Source organism: Hyperolius riggenbachi, chromosome 5, assembly GCF_040937935.1.
Source record: "Hyperolius riggenbachi isolate aHypRig1 chromosome 5, aHypRig1.pri, whole genome shotgun sequence".
NCBI lineage: Eukaryota > Metazoa > Chordata > Amphibia > Anura > Hyperoliidae > Hyperolius > Hyperolius riggenbachi.
In genome coordinates, this window is record NC_090650.1 from 294,259,379 (window position 1) to 294,273,972 (window position 14,594).

At 43.8% G+C, this 14,594-nt stretch overlaps 1 protein-coding gene across 1 annotated transcript; it reads left to right on the plus strand.

The window, feature by feature from the left end:
* Positions 1-241: 241 nt before the first annotated feature.
* Positions 242-556, plus strand: LOC137517680 (centromere protein X-like). Its single transcript, XM_068234673.1, has one exon. It carries the CDS (start codon positions 327-329, stop codon positions 516-518), a length of 192 nt encoding a protein of 63 aa, XP_068090774.1. The 5' UTR covers positions 242-326; the 3' UTR covers positions 519-556.
* The last annotated feature ends 14,038 nt before the right edge of the window (positions 557-14,594 follow it).

Sequence of the window (14,594 nt, forward strand, 5' to 3'; positions counted from 1 at the left end):
CTCATCAGTGCATGGCATGGATTAATTTGGCTCTATGCAGTAGGGCTTGTAACACCGAGAGGTACAGACTAACCAGCAAGCTCATGGTGACCCAGAACTCATTGGAGTGTGTAAGGGACTACAATGGTCCTCAAAGCCCCCTTACTAAGATGTTAAGAAAAACAAAAGTTTGCTTTCTTAAAACAGAAAGAATTTCTGTCACCCATAGCAACCTGTCCTGTGACTGCAAGCAGTGCCACCTGGTTGCTATGGGTTACAACACAGGATCTCTTCTTACTGCAGTGCTGTATTGAGTGAAGCTATGGAAGGAACTGGTCTCCAAGTTGATGCACTTGCACCTTGAGGAAGGCAAGACAAAAGTCAGCGCAGACGCCTTGCTGGTGGTCGCAGAGCTGCTGAGAGTGTTTGTTCAAGAGGCAGCGGCCCGTGCGGCTCGTCAGGCAAAGTCGGAGGATTTGGAGGTGGTGGATGTGGAACATGTGGAGAAGATCCTCCCCCAGCTGTTACTGGACTTCTAGGTGAGATCCCTGAGAGACAGTCTGCCTGAAGCCGCTTCCCCCAGTAAATAAGACAGAAGCCAGGGCACACTGCCTCTTGTCTTTACCACCATGAAGACTGCTGCCCACTCTGCTACGGGCAGCTTATGTTTACTTCTGAGCAAACGTCAAATGTTACAATGTCTACAGCTTACAGTAAGGATCTCTCCATAATGGATTCTTCCTCTCCTCTGCTGTGCTCTCCCTCTCCTGCTTGGGAGCTTCCATCTGGCTGGGAATGTCAGCACTGTGCACACATCAGGAAGAATTCAAAACTTTTTTTTTTTTTACTTTCTGTACACAGGGACTTGAAAGAATTTTCAAGCTCGTAAAGTAATATCTATTTCCTTCTAAAAAAAAAACCAAAAAAAAAAAAAAAAAAACCAGAAAGAATTTGCGATAATTCAGGTTGGATTGAGCTTGAGATGTCTCCCAGTGCATCACTGCTGAATATGTGCAAATTAACCATTGTTATGGTTAAGGGATCTGCCTCTGACACAGGGAACCAAGGTTCAAAACTCAGGTCCTTCCTCTTCAGTAAGCCAGCAACTATTCAACAAGGAGTCCTTGGGCTAGACTCCCTAACACTGCTACTGCCTACTGAGCACGCCCTAGTGGCTGCAGCTCAAGCACTTTGAGTCTGCCACAAGTGCAATACAAATGTTATTTGTCTTGTCTTATGTAAATGTGGTGGCTGGGTAGATTGGCAGCATGCTATCACATACTGTGGTAGTCATTTCAGTGGCAAAATCTTCCCTATTTATCACTCTGGAGCAGCTGGAATGGTGGGAGATTATACCAGGGGTCGAGTGGGGCGTGGACACGGGTGGATGACGTCCACTTACTTTTTCCTGAGCGTGGACGCCGTCCACCCTGGCATGTGTGGAGGGGAGCAGCGCAGTGGAAGGAGAGCTGTAAGCAGCGGTGGAGAAGGGGGACCATCTCCCCCCTCCTTTCCTCACCTTAGGGCTCTCCAGCCCTCGCTCTCCCCACCAGAACTAATGTACGGGCAGCCGGCAGCGGGCGGGACTTACCTCTCCTCATTCCGGCGCCGGATCTGCATGCCGCTGCTCTGGTCTAGACCAGACCAGACTAGCGGCAGCGGAGTGCTCGCACCGGAACGAGGAGAGGTAAGCACCGCCCGTTGCCGGGTGCCCGCACATTAGTTCTGGAGGGGAGAGCGACAGATGGAGAGCCCTAAGGTGAGGGAAGGAGGGGGGAGATGGCCCCCCTTCTCCACCGCTGCTCACAGCTCTCCTTCCATTGCGCTGCTCCCCTCATGCTGAGGGACACCTGACTACCTATTCTGGGGACATATACTCCTGCCTACATATACTGGGACATATACACCTGCCTACATATACTGGGGACATATACACCTGCCTACATATATACTGGGCACATATACCCCCTGACTACATATATACTGGGCACATATACCCCTGACTACATATATACTGGGCACATAAACCCCTGACTACATATATACTGGGCACATATACCCCCTGACTACATATATACTGGGCACATATACCCCTGACTACATATATACTGTGCACATATACCCCTGACTACATATATACTGGGCACATATACCCCTGACTACATATATACTGGGCACATATACCCCTGACTACATATATACTGGGCACATATACCCCTGACTACATATATACTGGGCACATATACCCTGACTACATATATACTGGGCACATATACCTCTGACTACATATACTGGGCACATATACCTCTGGCTATATATGCTGGGCACATATACCTCTGGCTATATATGCTGGGCACATATACCCCTGCCTACATATACTGGGCACATATTGCCCTGGCTACATATACTGGGCACATATACCCCTGTCTTCATATACTGGGCACATACAGTATACCCCTGGCTACATATACTAGGCACATATACCCCTGCCTACATATACTGGGCACATATACCCCTGGCTACATATACTGGGCACATATACCCCTGGCTACATATACTGGGCACATATACCCCTGGCTACATATACTGGGCACATATACCCCTGGCTACATATACTGGGGACATATTCCCCCTGGCTACATATACTGGGACATATACCCCTGCCTACATATACTGGGCACATATACCCCTGGCTAGATATACTGGGACATATACCCCTGACTACATATACTGGGCACATATACCTCTGGTTACATATACTGGGACATATACCCCTGACTACATATACTGGGCACATATAACCCTGGCTACATATACTGGGCACATATACCCCTAACTAAATATACTGGGACATATACCCCTGACTACATATACTGGGACATATACCACTGGCTACATATACTGGGACATATACCCCTGGCTACATATACTGGGCACGTATACCCCTGGCTACATATACTGGGGACATATACCCCTGGCTACATATACTAGGCACATATTTATTTATTTAAGTATTTATATAGCGCCGACATATTATGCAGCGCTGTACAGAGTATTTATTGTCTTGTCACTAACTGTCCCTCAGAGGGGCTCACAATCTAATCCCTACCACAGTCATATGTCTATATATGTATCGTGTAGTGCATGTATCATAGTCTAGGGACAATTTTAGGGGGAAGCCAATTAACTTATCTGTATGTTTTTGGGGTGTGGGAGAAAACCGGAGTGCCCGGAGGAAACCCACACAGACACGGGGAGAACATACAAACTTCTTGCAGATGTTGACCTGGCTGAGATTCGAACCAGGGACCCAGAGCTGCACGGCCTCTGGCTACATATACTGGGGACTACGATACTCATGGCTACTTATACTGGGGACACCTATAGACCTGGCTACCTATGCTGTGGGTACCTATTTGGGGGGAACTGCTGTCAGATTATCTGCATTTTTGTGGAACCGCTGTTATGTATTTTGGGGAACAGCTGCCAGATTATGTGTATGTTAGGGGAACGGCTGCTGCCAGATTACGTGTATTTTGGGGAACAGCTGCCAGATTATGTGTATGTTAGGGGAACGGCTGCTGCCAGATTTCGCGTATTTTGGGGAACTCTTGCCAGATTGTGTATGTTTGGGAGACCACTGCTGCCAGATTATATGTATTTTGGGTGTTACGTGTATTTTGGGTGATCCGCTGCTAGGTTTCGCGTATTTTGGGGAACTGCTTCCAAATTATGTGTATGTTGGGGGAACTGCTGCTGCCACATTGTCTATTTTGGGGGAACCACTGCCATATTATCTGTATTTTGGAGGAAAGTCTACCAGATTATGTGTCTTTTTGGTGAAATGCTGTCAGATTACATTTATTTTGGGGGGATAGACTACGGCAGAGCTCAAACTTCCCCGGCAGACCTTTTACATCACTGCTAAGGTCATGTATATTTGGCCCCACCCATGACCACGCCCACATTATGCTTGACCACGCCCATTTTTGGCATGCCGCACAGGGGTTTTCCAGGTGAGTCCACTCACCTTTTTTCACAGGACTAGACCCCTGGATTATACACAGGGCCGGTTCAATTCACAATGGGGCCCTGGGGCAAAATTAACCTGGGGGCCCCCTTCCTCAGCACATTCATCCCTAGGGCTCCTAAGCCAGGTGCTGCCGCCCTCCAGTTCACCCCCTTCAAATTTACTGTGTTCCCCAGGGTCCCTGCACCGTTTTTGTCAGAATAGCAACTTACCTATCCTGGCGCACTGCTTCAATCATGCTCCTTGTCTTCATCCCCGCTACCTATTTTCCATGACTCTGTGCTTGTCGTTGCATAATAACTGGTCACGGAGAAAAGGCAGACAGTGGGGATGAGGAAAGGGAGCATGAATACAGCAGCATGCCGGGATAGGTGACTTGCTATTCATGACAAATCAGTGCAGGGATCTCAGAGGGCACAAGTCAAGGGGAGACCTGAAGGGCCCTGCAGTACTCAGTGGCGCTGGGGCTATTGTCCCCTTTGCCTCTATGGTAGCGCCGGCCCTGATTATACATTGTAGTAGATTATGGCACTCTCCTAATTCTTCTGTGTACAACAATGTATAGTGCTAATGAGCAAAGTCAGATATATAGTAGTTAGGAAAAGTCTATATGGCCTATGGTATATATTAATATATACATTATAGGGATATAATACCAGTTACACTATAGGGATATAATACCAGTTACATTAAGAAGATTCTGATACAGATTTAGAACAGTGTATGGTTTCAGACAGTGTTCTGCTGGATAGAATCAGTATTCAGCTAACAGTGTGCTCACACGTGTACATGTATTTAACCCAGAAAACAAAAACAGATATGATTATTGCTAATCTAGAATAATTACTGTGTAATGCAGAAGGGCAAGTGACAGCTGTATGGGAATGTGATTAGACAACACAAGAATAATGTTTTCTGAATTATACGGGGAAGATTTTTTCTTCGGTACTCTTATGTAAACAGGCATGGATTCATTCTCTGTTGTAAAGGATCATTAAATGTATTAACTAAATAAACCGTAATATTCACATGTTGAGAAGCTGTATCCTGGTGTGATAATTACAAGGAGAGAACAGCTGGCATTCCGGCTAACAGCCAACTTGCGCATTTGGGTTGAGTGAAGTTGTGTGATCTGAGCGCCTAATGTAGAATTAAGGGGCAAAAAGTGATCTTTGATTGGAGGATTAATTTGTGACTAGGCCTCTGAAATTATCTAATTACATTCACAAAATGAAAGGATGAAATTCCGTTAGACAGATCTGGTGTGTGTTTTTGCTTATTTCTTGAGTGTATGATTCAGCACTAGTACTAGGTAAAGCAACACTGAACAAATGTAAAGATTGTAAACATAATAAACCAAAACCTTGATTTTCTTCTGCATAAGTTGTCCTGCGTTATACCTAAATCCTTGTAAACACGCTAGACATTGCTCGGCTAAGGGGGGTGGGCTGACTCTGCTGAGAACCTAGTGTGTGTACAGTGTCCCCTGACCCCCTTGATGCTCTGGTGGACAATCTCTTGCTAAAACTCTAGTTCACCTTTTAAATTGTTAGTAAAGGTTAGTAAAGGTGATCAGGAATAAAGCCATTTGAGAGAAATTCCTCTTGGAAATATCATTCATGACCCAGGATCTATTGAAAAATCTGTCAACTGCCAGGAGAGTAGGAAATCTTCCCTGCATATATGAAATAAAAGTGCAGGAAATTTTAGAGCTGGGATATAGCTGATAGTAGGCTATCGGTAACATTAACCCATAATCAACTACAGGGAGTGCAGAATTATTAGGCAAGTGGTATTTTTGAGGAATAATTTTATTATTGAACAACAACCATGTTCTCAATGAACCCAAAAAACTCATTAATATCAAAGCTGAATATTTTTGAAAGTAGTTTTTAGTTTGTTTTTAGTTTTAGCTATTTTAAGGGGATACCTGTGTGTGCAGGTGACTATTACTGTGCATAATTATTAGGCAACTTAACAAAAATCAAATATATACCCATTTCAATTATTTATTTTTACCAGTGAAACCAATATAACATCTCAACGTTCACAAATATACATTTCTGACATTCAAAAACAAAACAAAAACAAATCAGTGACCAATATAGCCACCTTTCTTTGCAAGGACACTCAAAAGCCTGCCATCCATGGATTCTGTCAGTGTTTTGAATTATTAACCATTAACATTGCGTGCAGGAGCAACCACAGCCTCCCAGACACTGTTCAGAGAAGTGTACTGTTTTCCCTCCTTGTAAATCTCACATTTTAAGATGGACCACAGGTTCTCAATGGGGTTCAGATCTGGTGAACAAGGAGGCCATGTCATTAGTTTTTCTTCTTTTATACCCTTTCTTGCCAGCCATGCTGTGGAGTACTTGTACGCGTTTGATGGAGCATTGTCCTGCATGAAAATCATGTTTTTCTTGAAGGATGCAGACTTCTTCTTGTACCACTGCTTGAAGAAGGTGTCTTCCAGAAACTGGCAGTAGGACTGGGAGTTGAGCTTGACTCCATCCTCAACCCTAAAAGGCCCCACAAGCTCATCTTTGATGATACCAGTCCAAACCAGGACTCCACCTCCACCTTGCTGGCGTCTGAGTCGGACTGGAGCTCTCTGCCCTTTACCAATCCAGCCACGGGCCCATCCATCTGGCCCATCAAGACTCACTCTCATTTCATCAGTCCATAAAACCTTAGAAAAATCAGTCTTGAGATATTTCTTGGCCCAGTTTTGACGTTTCAGCTTGTGTGTCTTGTTCAGTGGTGGTCGTCTTTCAGCCTTTCTTACCTTGGCCATGTCTCTGAGTATTGTACACCTTGTGCTTTTGGGCACTCCAGTGATGTTGCAGCTCTGAAATATGGCCAAACTGGTGGCAAGTGGCATCTTGGCAGCTGCATGCTTGACTTTTCTCAGTTCATGGGCAGTTATTTTGCGCCTTGGTTTTTCCACACGCTTCTTGCGACCCTGTTGACTATTTTGAATGAAACGCTTGATTGTTCGATGATCACGCTTCAGAAGCTTTGCAATTGTAAGAGGGCTGCATCCATTTGCAAGATATCTCACTATTTTTCACTTTTCTGAGCCTGTCAAGTCCTTCTTTTGACCCATTTTGCCAAAGGAAAGGAAGTTGCTTAATAATTATGCACACCTGATATAGGGTGTTGATGTCATTAGACCACACCCCTTCTCATTACAGAGATGCACATCACCTAATATGCTTAATTGGTAGTAGGCTTTCGAGCCTATACAGCTTGGAGTAAAACAACACGCATAAAGAGTATGATGTGGTCAAAATACTCATTTGCCTAATAATTCTGCACTCCCTGTATATTAAAGTGTTAAATATTGTTTGGTAAAATATTGGGACATTTTACATATATCTTACTAAAGCTAAACCTAACCCTACTCTCACACAGAACCCTCCCCTCCAATGCCTAACCCTAACCACACACCCCCTGAAGCCTAACCTTAAAATCCCCCTTCCTAATGCCTAACCTTAATGGTCCCCCAGCGAAAAACCCCTTCCTGAAACCTGACCTTAACAATTCCCAAGGTGCAAACCCCCTTCCTGACACCTAACCTTAAACGCCTCCCTCTGCCGCAAACCCCCTTCCTGGTGGCTAACCTTAACCAACCCCCAGACACACACTCCCTTCCTGACCCCTAATCATAAACACCCCCGCATTAAACCCCCTTTCTGATGCTTAACCTTAACTGCCCCCCCCACACACACACACACAGTAAACCCCCTTTCTGATGCCTAACATTAACCACACCACTGCTACAAGCTTACAGCAAAAAAAAAAAGAAAATACTGGAGTTACTACATAAATGATAATATAAATAATATATGATATTATTAACAATACATATTTTTTGAGGGAAATATGGAGGCTGAGATATTTATTTATTTTTAAACAATGCACATTGCCTGCCTGTCCTACTGATTCTCTGCCTCCAATACTTTTACCCAGAGGCGTATCTAGGTAAAATAGCACCCATGGCAAAAACTGAAATTGTGCCTCCCCCCAAAACCCCCTGAATAACAGCATGCTACCTCACCGTCATAGGCAGAGCAACTCACACAATCAAATCCCAAATCAGGGCACTCCTCCTTCCACAGAGCCATCACTCTGTCTCCAGTATAATGTATCCAAAGGTGTCTCCCCCCATATAACTTAGCAAGTCCCCAGTTTAGGTAATAAAGTGTCCCTGGTATACATAGTTAGGTTTCCCCAGTGAAGATAGTAAGGTGCCCCCAGTAAAGGTAGCAAGGTGTCCTCAGTATAGGTAGTATGGTGCCCCTAGTATAGGTAGTAAGGTGCATCCAGTACAGGTAATAAGGTGTCCCCAGTATAGGTAGTAAAAAGTTCCCCAGTGTAGGTAGTAGGGTGTCCCCAGTATAGGTGGAAAGGTGCCCCCAGCATAGGTAGAAAGGTGCTCCCAGCATAGGTAGAAAGGTGCCCCAGCAAAGGTAGAGTGGTGCCCCCAGCATAGGTAGAAAGGTGCCCCCAGTATATGTAGAAAGATGCCCCCCTGTGAAGGTAGCTCACCTGTCCCCTTTATCCCCATCCTCACACATGCTGTCCTTCCTTCAGACTTCCAGATCAGTGCGGTAATGTGACAGGCAGACCTTCAGATCAGATCAGCGCAGGATCTTAGTGCGCGATTCACTTCAAATGCAGGAAGTCAGCGCTGTGTAATATGTTGGAGCTTTATAAATACAATAAATAAATAAATAAAATAAATAAAGTGATGAGTGACATCAATTTCTCATCTGAAGTTCCCGGTTGCTGCACGTTTTGAATTCAGGTCATCGTAGAGGGTGGAGGACAGCCAGCACGGGGGGAACCGGAGGCAGGCCTGAGGGGAGAGAGTGGCGCCTGTGCCATGGCAATGGGCAGCGGCACCATGACAATGCTGCTGCAGTCAATATGTTCACCTGCTTTGGGTGCAAGCATAGCGCCCATGGCCATGTAGCACCTATGGCACGAGCCAAGCCTGCACTCCTGAAGATACGCCACTGCGTTTAACCATAGACCATGAACTAGCATGCTAATCAGGGTGTTTCTGGCTGAAGTCGGACTAGATTAGTCACATGTCTTTTTCAGGTGTGTGATTGTAACACTATTGCAGCCAAAAAGATCAGCAAGGCTGTAAGGCAACTGGTATTGTTTAAAAGGGAATACACATGGCAGCCTCCATACCCCTCTCAGTCCAGGTGTACCTTAACAACTATGTGGCTAATACTGTATGTAAGGAAACAGCAACTGTTTAAAAAAGCTGAACCTGCATTTTACAAATCATTTCTAAACTGTGCCCAATGCCCCAGCCAGCTGTATTTCATCTACTGGTGATTCTCATGGGGCCTCTCATACTTCCAATACTAGCCTTCTGTATCAGATCTGTGTTTGCCTTCCTTGTCTTTTGCCTATATTTAACATGACTTCTGCTGCTATTCTTTCTCTCTAGAAAAGTAGGATATTTAGTCCATGGGTCTGCATTAATACTGAAGCTGCACCCAGAAAGTCCTACCTGCTGCTGATTAGCTTTACATTGTCAGCAAAGCTCAGAACAGACTCCAGAGTTACCAGGTTTCTCATATTGTTGTCTAACAGAGACATATTGCATCTACATGAATTCTGCCAATTTTCACTCTACGTCCAGCAGCTTCATACAGCTAGTTCTGTCTGTGTTCTGTCAATAAGGTTCAAACCAATCCGGAACCTTCCTGTAAAACTCTGACCTCTGAATGCAGCATTCACACTTGTCTGTCAGTTTTCTGTGGGCATTTTTTGCATGCGGTTTTGTGTATGTGGGACAACATGCTTTTTACAGAAGCAAAATGTAATTTATAGAGAAAATCCACACAGTACTGCACTGCTGTTAGTTTTTTCCCCCTGCAAGTGAAAAGTGCATTCAAGTGTGAACAAGGCGATTGATTAACATTGGTTCTCAGTTTTTCTTGAGCCCAAACTTTCCCTTGTAGCCACAGTTTATGTGGATGCCTATTGAGCGCACAAACTTCCTCAACAACTCTGGCACCCAATTTTTTCTGGCACCCACCTGAGGTTCCCCTGACATAGCCCTTTAGTGAAAAGGGGTGTTACATTTGCTGGCTGGCAGTGATTATAGCAAAATTGGGAAAAGTAAGTGTATTACTGCCTATGTGTAAAACGTTTGTTCTTTTTCTTTAATTATTTTAAGATAATAAATTCATAGTGTATAAGTGTTTTTTTCAGTGTTTATATCTTTATGTTTAGAGCATACAGTGTTGTCAGCCTTTGTTTTCTGTATCCTTTCATGATTAAAAAAAAAAAAACACAGAGAAAAGAGAGTGAATCATGCTGGCATCTGAAAACAATTTCAAATGTCCTAAAGTGACTCATGTTTTGTGTGGTTTCTTAATTGCTACTTGTTCCAGATGTACTGAGTAAACAATTTGTGTAGTGGTGCTTTGAGACACACCTGTGGCCAAACTAACTCTAAATCTTTAACAATGTATTTTTATTATGGGTCAAATTAAAGTGGGACACCAACCATAATAATTTCCTAGCTCTGCACAGAACAGGGAAACTTTATGGAATTAAGATGAAGATGAAGTTCTAGCAATTTTAAAATCCTGTAATGGGAAACATTATATCATACTAACCCTATTCCCAAAATATCTGTATAGCTGCTGATAATTTCTCTACCAGCAATGAGTCGAAACACTCTGGCTCATGGATGTCTCCCTGGATGTTAGTAGACAAGAAAAGACACATAAAATTTATATTGCACTTTTCTCCTGGTGGACTGAGCGCACTAAGGTGCGCTCAGTAGGCAGTAGCGGTGTTAGGGAGTCTTGCCCAAGGTCTCCTTACTGAATAGGTGCTGACTTACTAATCAGGAAGCGCTGAGAACCATGGTCTCCTGTGTCAGAGGAAGAGCCCTTAAAGTGGACCCAAATTAAAAATACAAGATTTCAGAAATAAAATCTATTTTCTAATAATAAATAGCAACCTTTTTTCAGCTGCATGATGAGAAATATAAAATATTTTACATTTATTGGAGGAACCCCTCTCTTCCTTTCATATTGCCGGGACAGAATTCGGCAGACTAGTGGAGGAGATAAAAAACAAAAACAAAACACAGGCTGCTACTGATGATGTCACAGGGGAGGTGATCTCAGCTTGTGAGATTTCACATAGACGCCGCCCCTGTGAGGGAGGGTAGCTGATGACAAACACACCCATGTTGTAAAACCTCCTACTAAGCTCAGAAGTAATGGCTGCCACCTATATAACCCTAGTTATGAAAAGAGAAGGGTGAAAAGCATGCACTGAAATGCTCATTGGCTTGAAGGAGTGTTTATTTATCTTTGTATGTGTCAGAGTGGTGCAACTAAATATTTTGAATTAAAAAAATGTTTGGTTTGGGTCCGCTTTAACCAGTACACTATCCAGCCTGTAGGAAACGTGCCTTTACAAAAAAAAATACTTCCCTAAATTAAAGTGAGCATGTGTCCAAATCTTGAGACATAAATAAAATCTTTGAAAACATGATACATCTTGATGATTTAAAATTAGTTCATGTCTGGCTTCAGTGTTATTGCTCTCTGAAACGTCTTTTTTTTTCTTACTACATGATGTAGTGGAACAAAGACATGGGCCTCAATTCACTAAGATCATGCTGGAAATAATAAGGCAAGATAAAACTTACCTCCACACAGTGAGAGAATTATCTTACCTCTCCATTCCTTATGTTACCTCCTCTGCAGATAAATTACCTCCTCTGTAGTTAAGTTACCTCCTCTCTAGTTACGTTACCTCCTCTCTAGTTATTTTCAGGATTCTGAAGTTATTTTAAGGATTGAAGAGTTAACTTTAGAGATCTCACCCTAACTTAAAGACAGAAGAGTTAACTTTAGGTTTTCCTGAGGTAAAATGTTTGCTGAATACTACATGCCATATCATCATGGTGAAAACTCTAGAAACGTTATTAAAGACAGGAGATAAACTTAGTGAATTGAGGCCTTAGTCATAAACTGTGCCCAACTCTTCCTCCCTCACTGTGCTGCTGTGATTGCCACTGGCCAGCTGCCAACACCTCAAGCCATGTAATGTGGATTCCAGGATTCGAATGCATTGGTCTTCAATACTACTAGAACTTCTTGGACAAATTATTGGAAAAAAAATTACAAAATAATAACCTAGGACGTTGTGAACAGTAAGTATCCGTATTTTTGTTGCCATAGCAACAAATTACATTTCTTATTTTGTTTCAAGAAACTATCGTTCAGGGAATCACACAGTCCCTCCCAAATTCACAGATGAAGTGAAGCCTCCATGGTAGTTCACTCTTTTAAGGGCCGTTGTTATACTACAATTCTGTGTGTCCGTTGCACCCATTAAGCAACGTGGTTGTTTGCAGTACGTTAAACGCGAAGTTTTGTCCGTCAGTGTGAACCTGGACTAACCCTTACACTAACTTATCACCGTGTATGCACGCCGGACGTTTTAACCACTTGAGACCGTAGGCTTACACCCCCTAGTGACCGGGCTATTTTTTGCAATTTGGTGCTCTGCAGTTTTAATATCTCGCTGCAGAGCCATACAAATTGTCACACAAATGAACCCCCCACCCCCCTTTTCTGCCCATCAACAGAGCTTTCTGTTGGTAGGCTCTGATCGCTGCTGCAGGGCTCTGTTTTTTAATTATTTTTTTTTATATATAAAAAATTACAATTTTTTTTATTTATTTTTCGAGTGACAGGGTTGTCCCCAGTACAGCTCTGCAGTAGATCACAGCGCTTTACAATGTAAATAGACGGCCATCTAATAGTCTGTTAGCGGCACCGCTGGTAAACTGATGATGGAGTGGAGCTCTATCACTCAAGCGGAGATGCGCGCGCATCGGCGTGAGAATATCCCTGAAATCCCTGCCCACCGCTCTTGACACCTTTTGGCGTTAAGCGGTCCAGGAGTTGCCACCTTTCCGACGCCTATTGGCATTAGGCACTCGGAAAGGGGTTAAAGCACTTAGTTCCACAAATTTAGGAATGTACTGTGATTTCAACCCTTTAGAGATTAAAACACGACTCTGTGTCAACTACATAATCTTTGGTGGGACTTTGCCATGCATCCCCCTCCGGCATGCCACTGTCCAGGTTTTAGATCTCTTGAAACAATTTTTTCATCACTTTTGTGGCCAGAAACAGTCCATCTAGGTTTTAAAATCTGCCTGCCCATTGAAGTCTATTGCGGTTCACGCGGTTCGTCTATTCGCGAACCGAAAATTTGCGTTCGTGCTCTGAAAATTTGTTCACTACATCACTACTGCTGGCCAAGCTGAGAATGTAGTAATACAATTGTGTTAGGTTGGCTCTTGCCACAGACACAGTATCTGAAAAGATTATAAAATCAGTAGTAGGTCAGGTAAACAATTAATATATACCTTAATTTTAATTGTTTACCTGGTCCTCCATCCATATCCAGTGCATATATTCATAATGCTGCTGCTATCTTTGTATTGCCTGATGCAGAGCAAAGCTATGAAGGCATTGCTTGCCTACCACTTCCACCAGCAGCCTTCATCTTCCTCCAAGCTGCTATTGGCATAACTCCTGCAAAGAATTGGAAATCCCAATCAACTGGAGATCTATATTGTAAATACATTTTATTCAGGAATGCCCTTGGTTTAATAGATTTTCATTAGATTTGATGTTTTTATCTAGTCGGATGTCCGTTCTATTATATAACAGTACAGTGTATGTCTAGCACTAGACAGGAATTTAATTGTTACACAGGAATTGGATTGTTAGGTCAGAGGGTCAGAGTCACCAAGATTTCAAAGACAGAAATGTGACATTCAAGAAATGACTTCTGCCTGCTTTCTGTCTGCTTTAAAAACAGTTCTGCATATTAAAAATATACTGTCTTTGCAGGTATACTTGCTGTCTCTCATCTCTCACAGTGTATGTCCTTATTTGGACTCTTTCATTGTTTAGAGTAGGGACCATAAGGTGAAAGAGAATACTTGTTAAGGCTACATAGGCTCAGTCAGGGCCGGCCCTAGACTTTTTGCCACCTAAGGCAAAAAAATTATTGCTGCCGCCCCCCCCCTTCCCCCCGTGGTGAAGGGGAGCGGAGGATGGGGGACCCAGGCGCGGGAGGGGGGGATCCGACCCCCCTCCCCGCCGCTAGGCCCAATACCCCCGTCCTGCCCGCTATCCCCTCCAGCTCGGGCGGCTCCCCCACACCCACGGGGCGGGTGTCGCCCCCCCAGAAGTGCCGCCTGAGGCAAATGTTTCACCCCGCCTCATGGGCGGACCGGCCCTGGGCTCAGTGTCATCCCAGATATCTGCAGGTATGTGCAGCTGAGATTTCTGTGTCATGCTGTGTCACACTCACATTCTCTTCAGATTGAGTATTCATGCAGCATCTCCTGGTTCATGCCTTCTCCACTTTCACAATCATATGCCAGCAGGGCTACTACAGTTTGGTGCTTGACTGACTTCATCTTAACCTCAGTTTATCAATTGTGACCTCTGCTGATCGTGGCCTTAAAAGTGGTACAAAACTCAAATTACATCTCTAGTCTAAA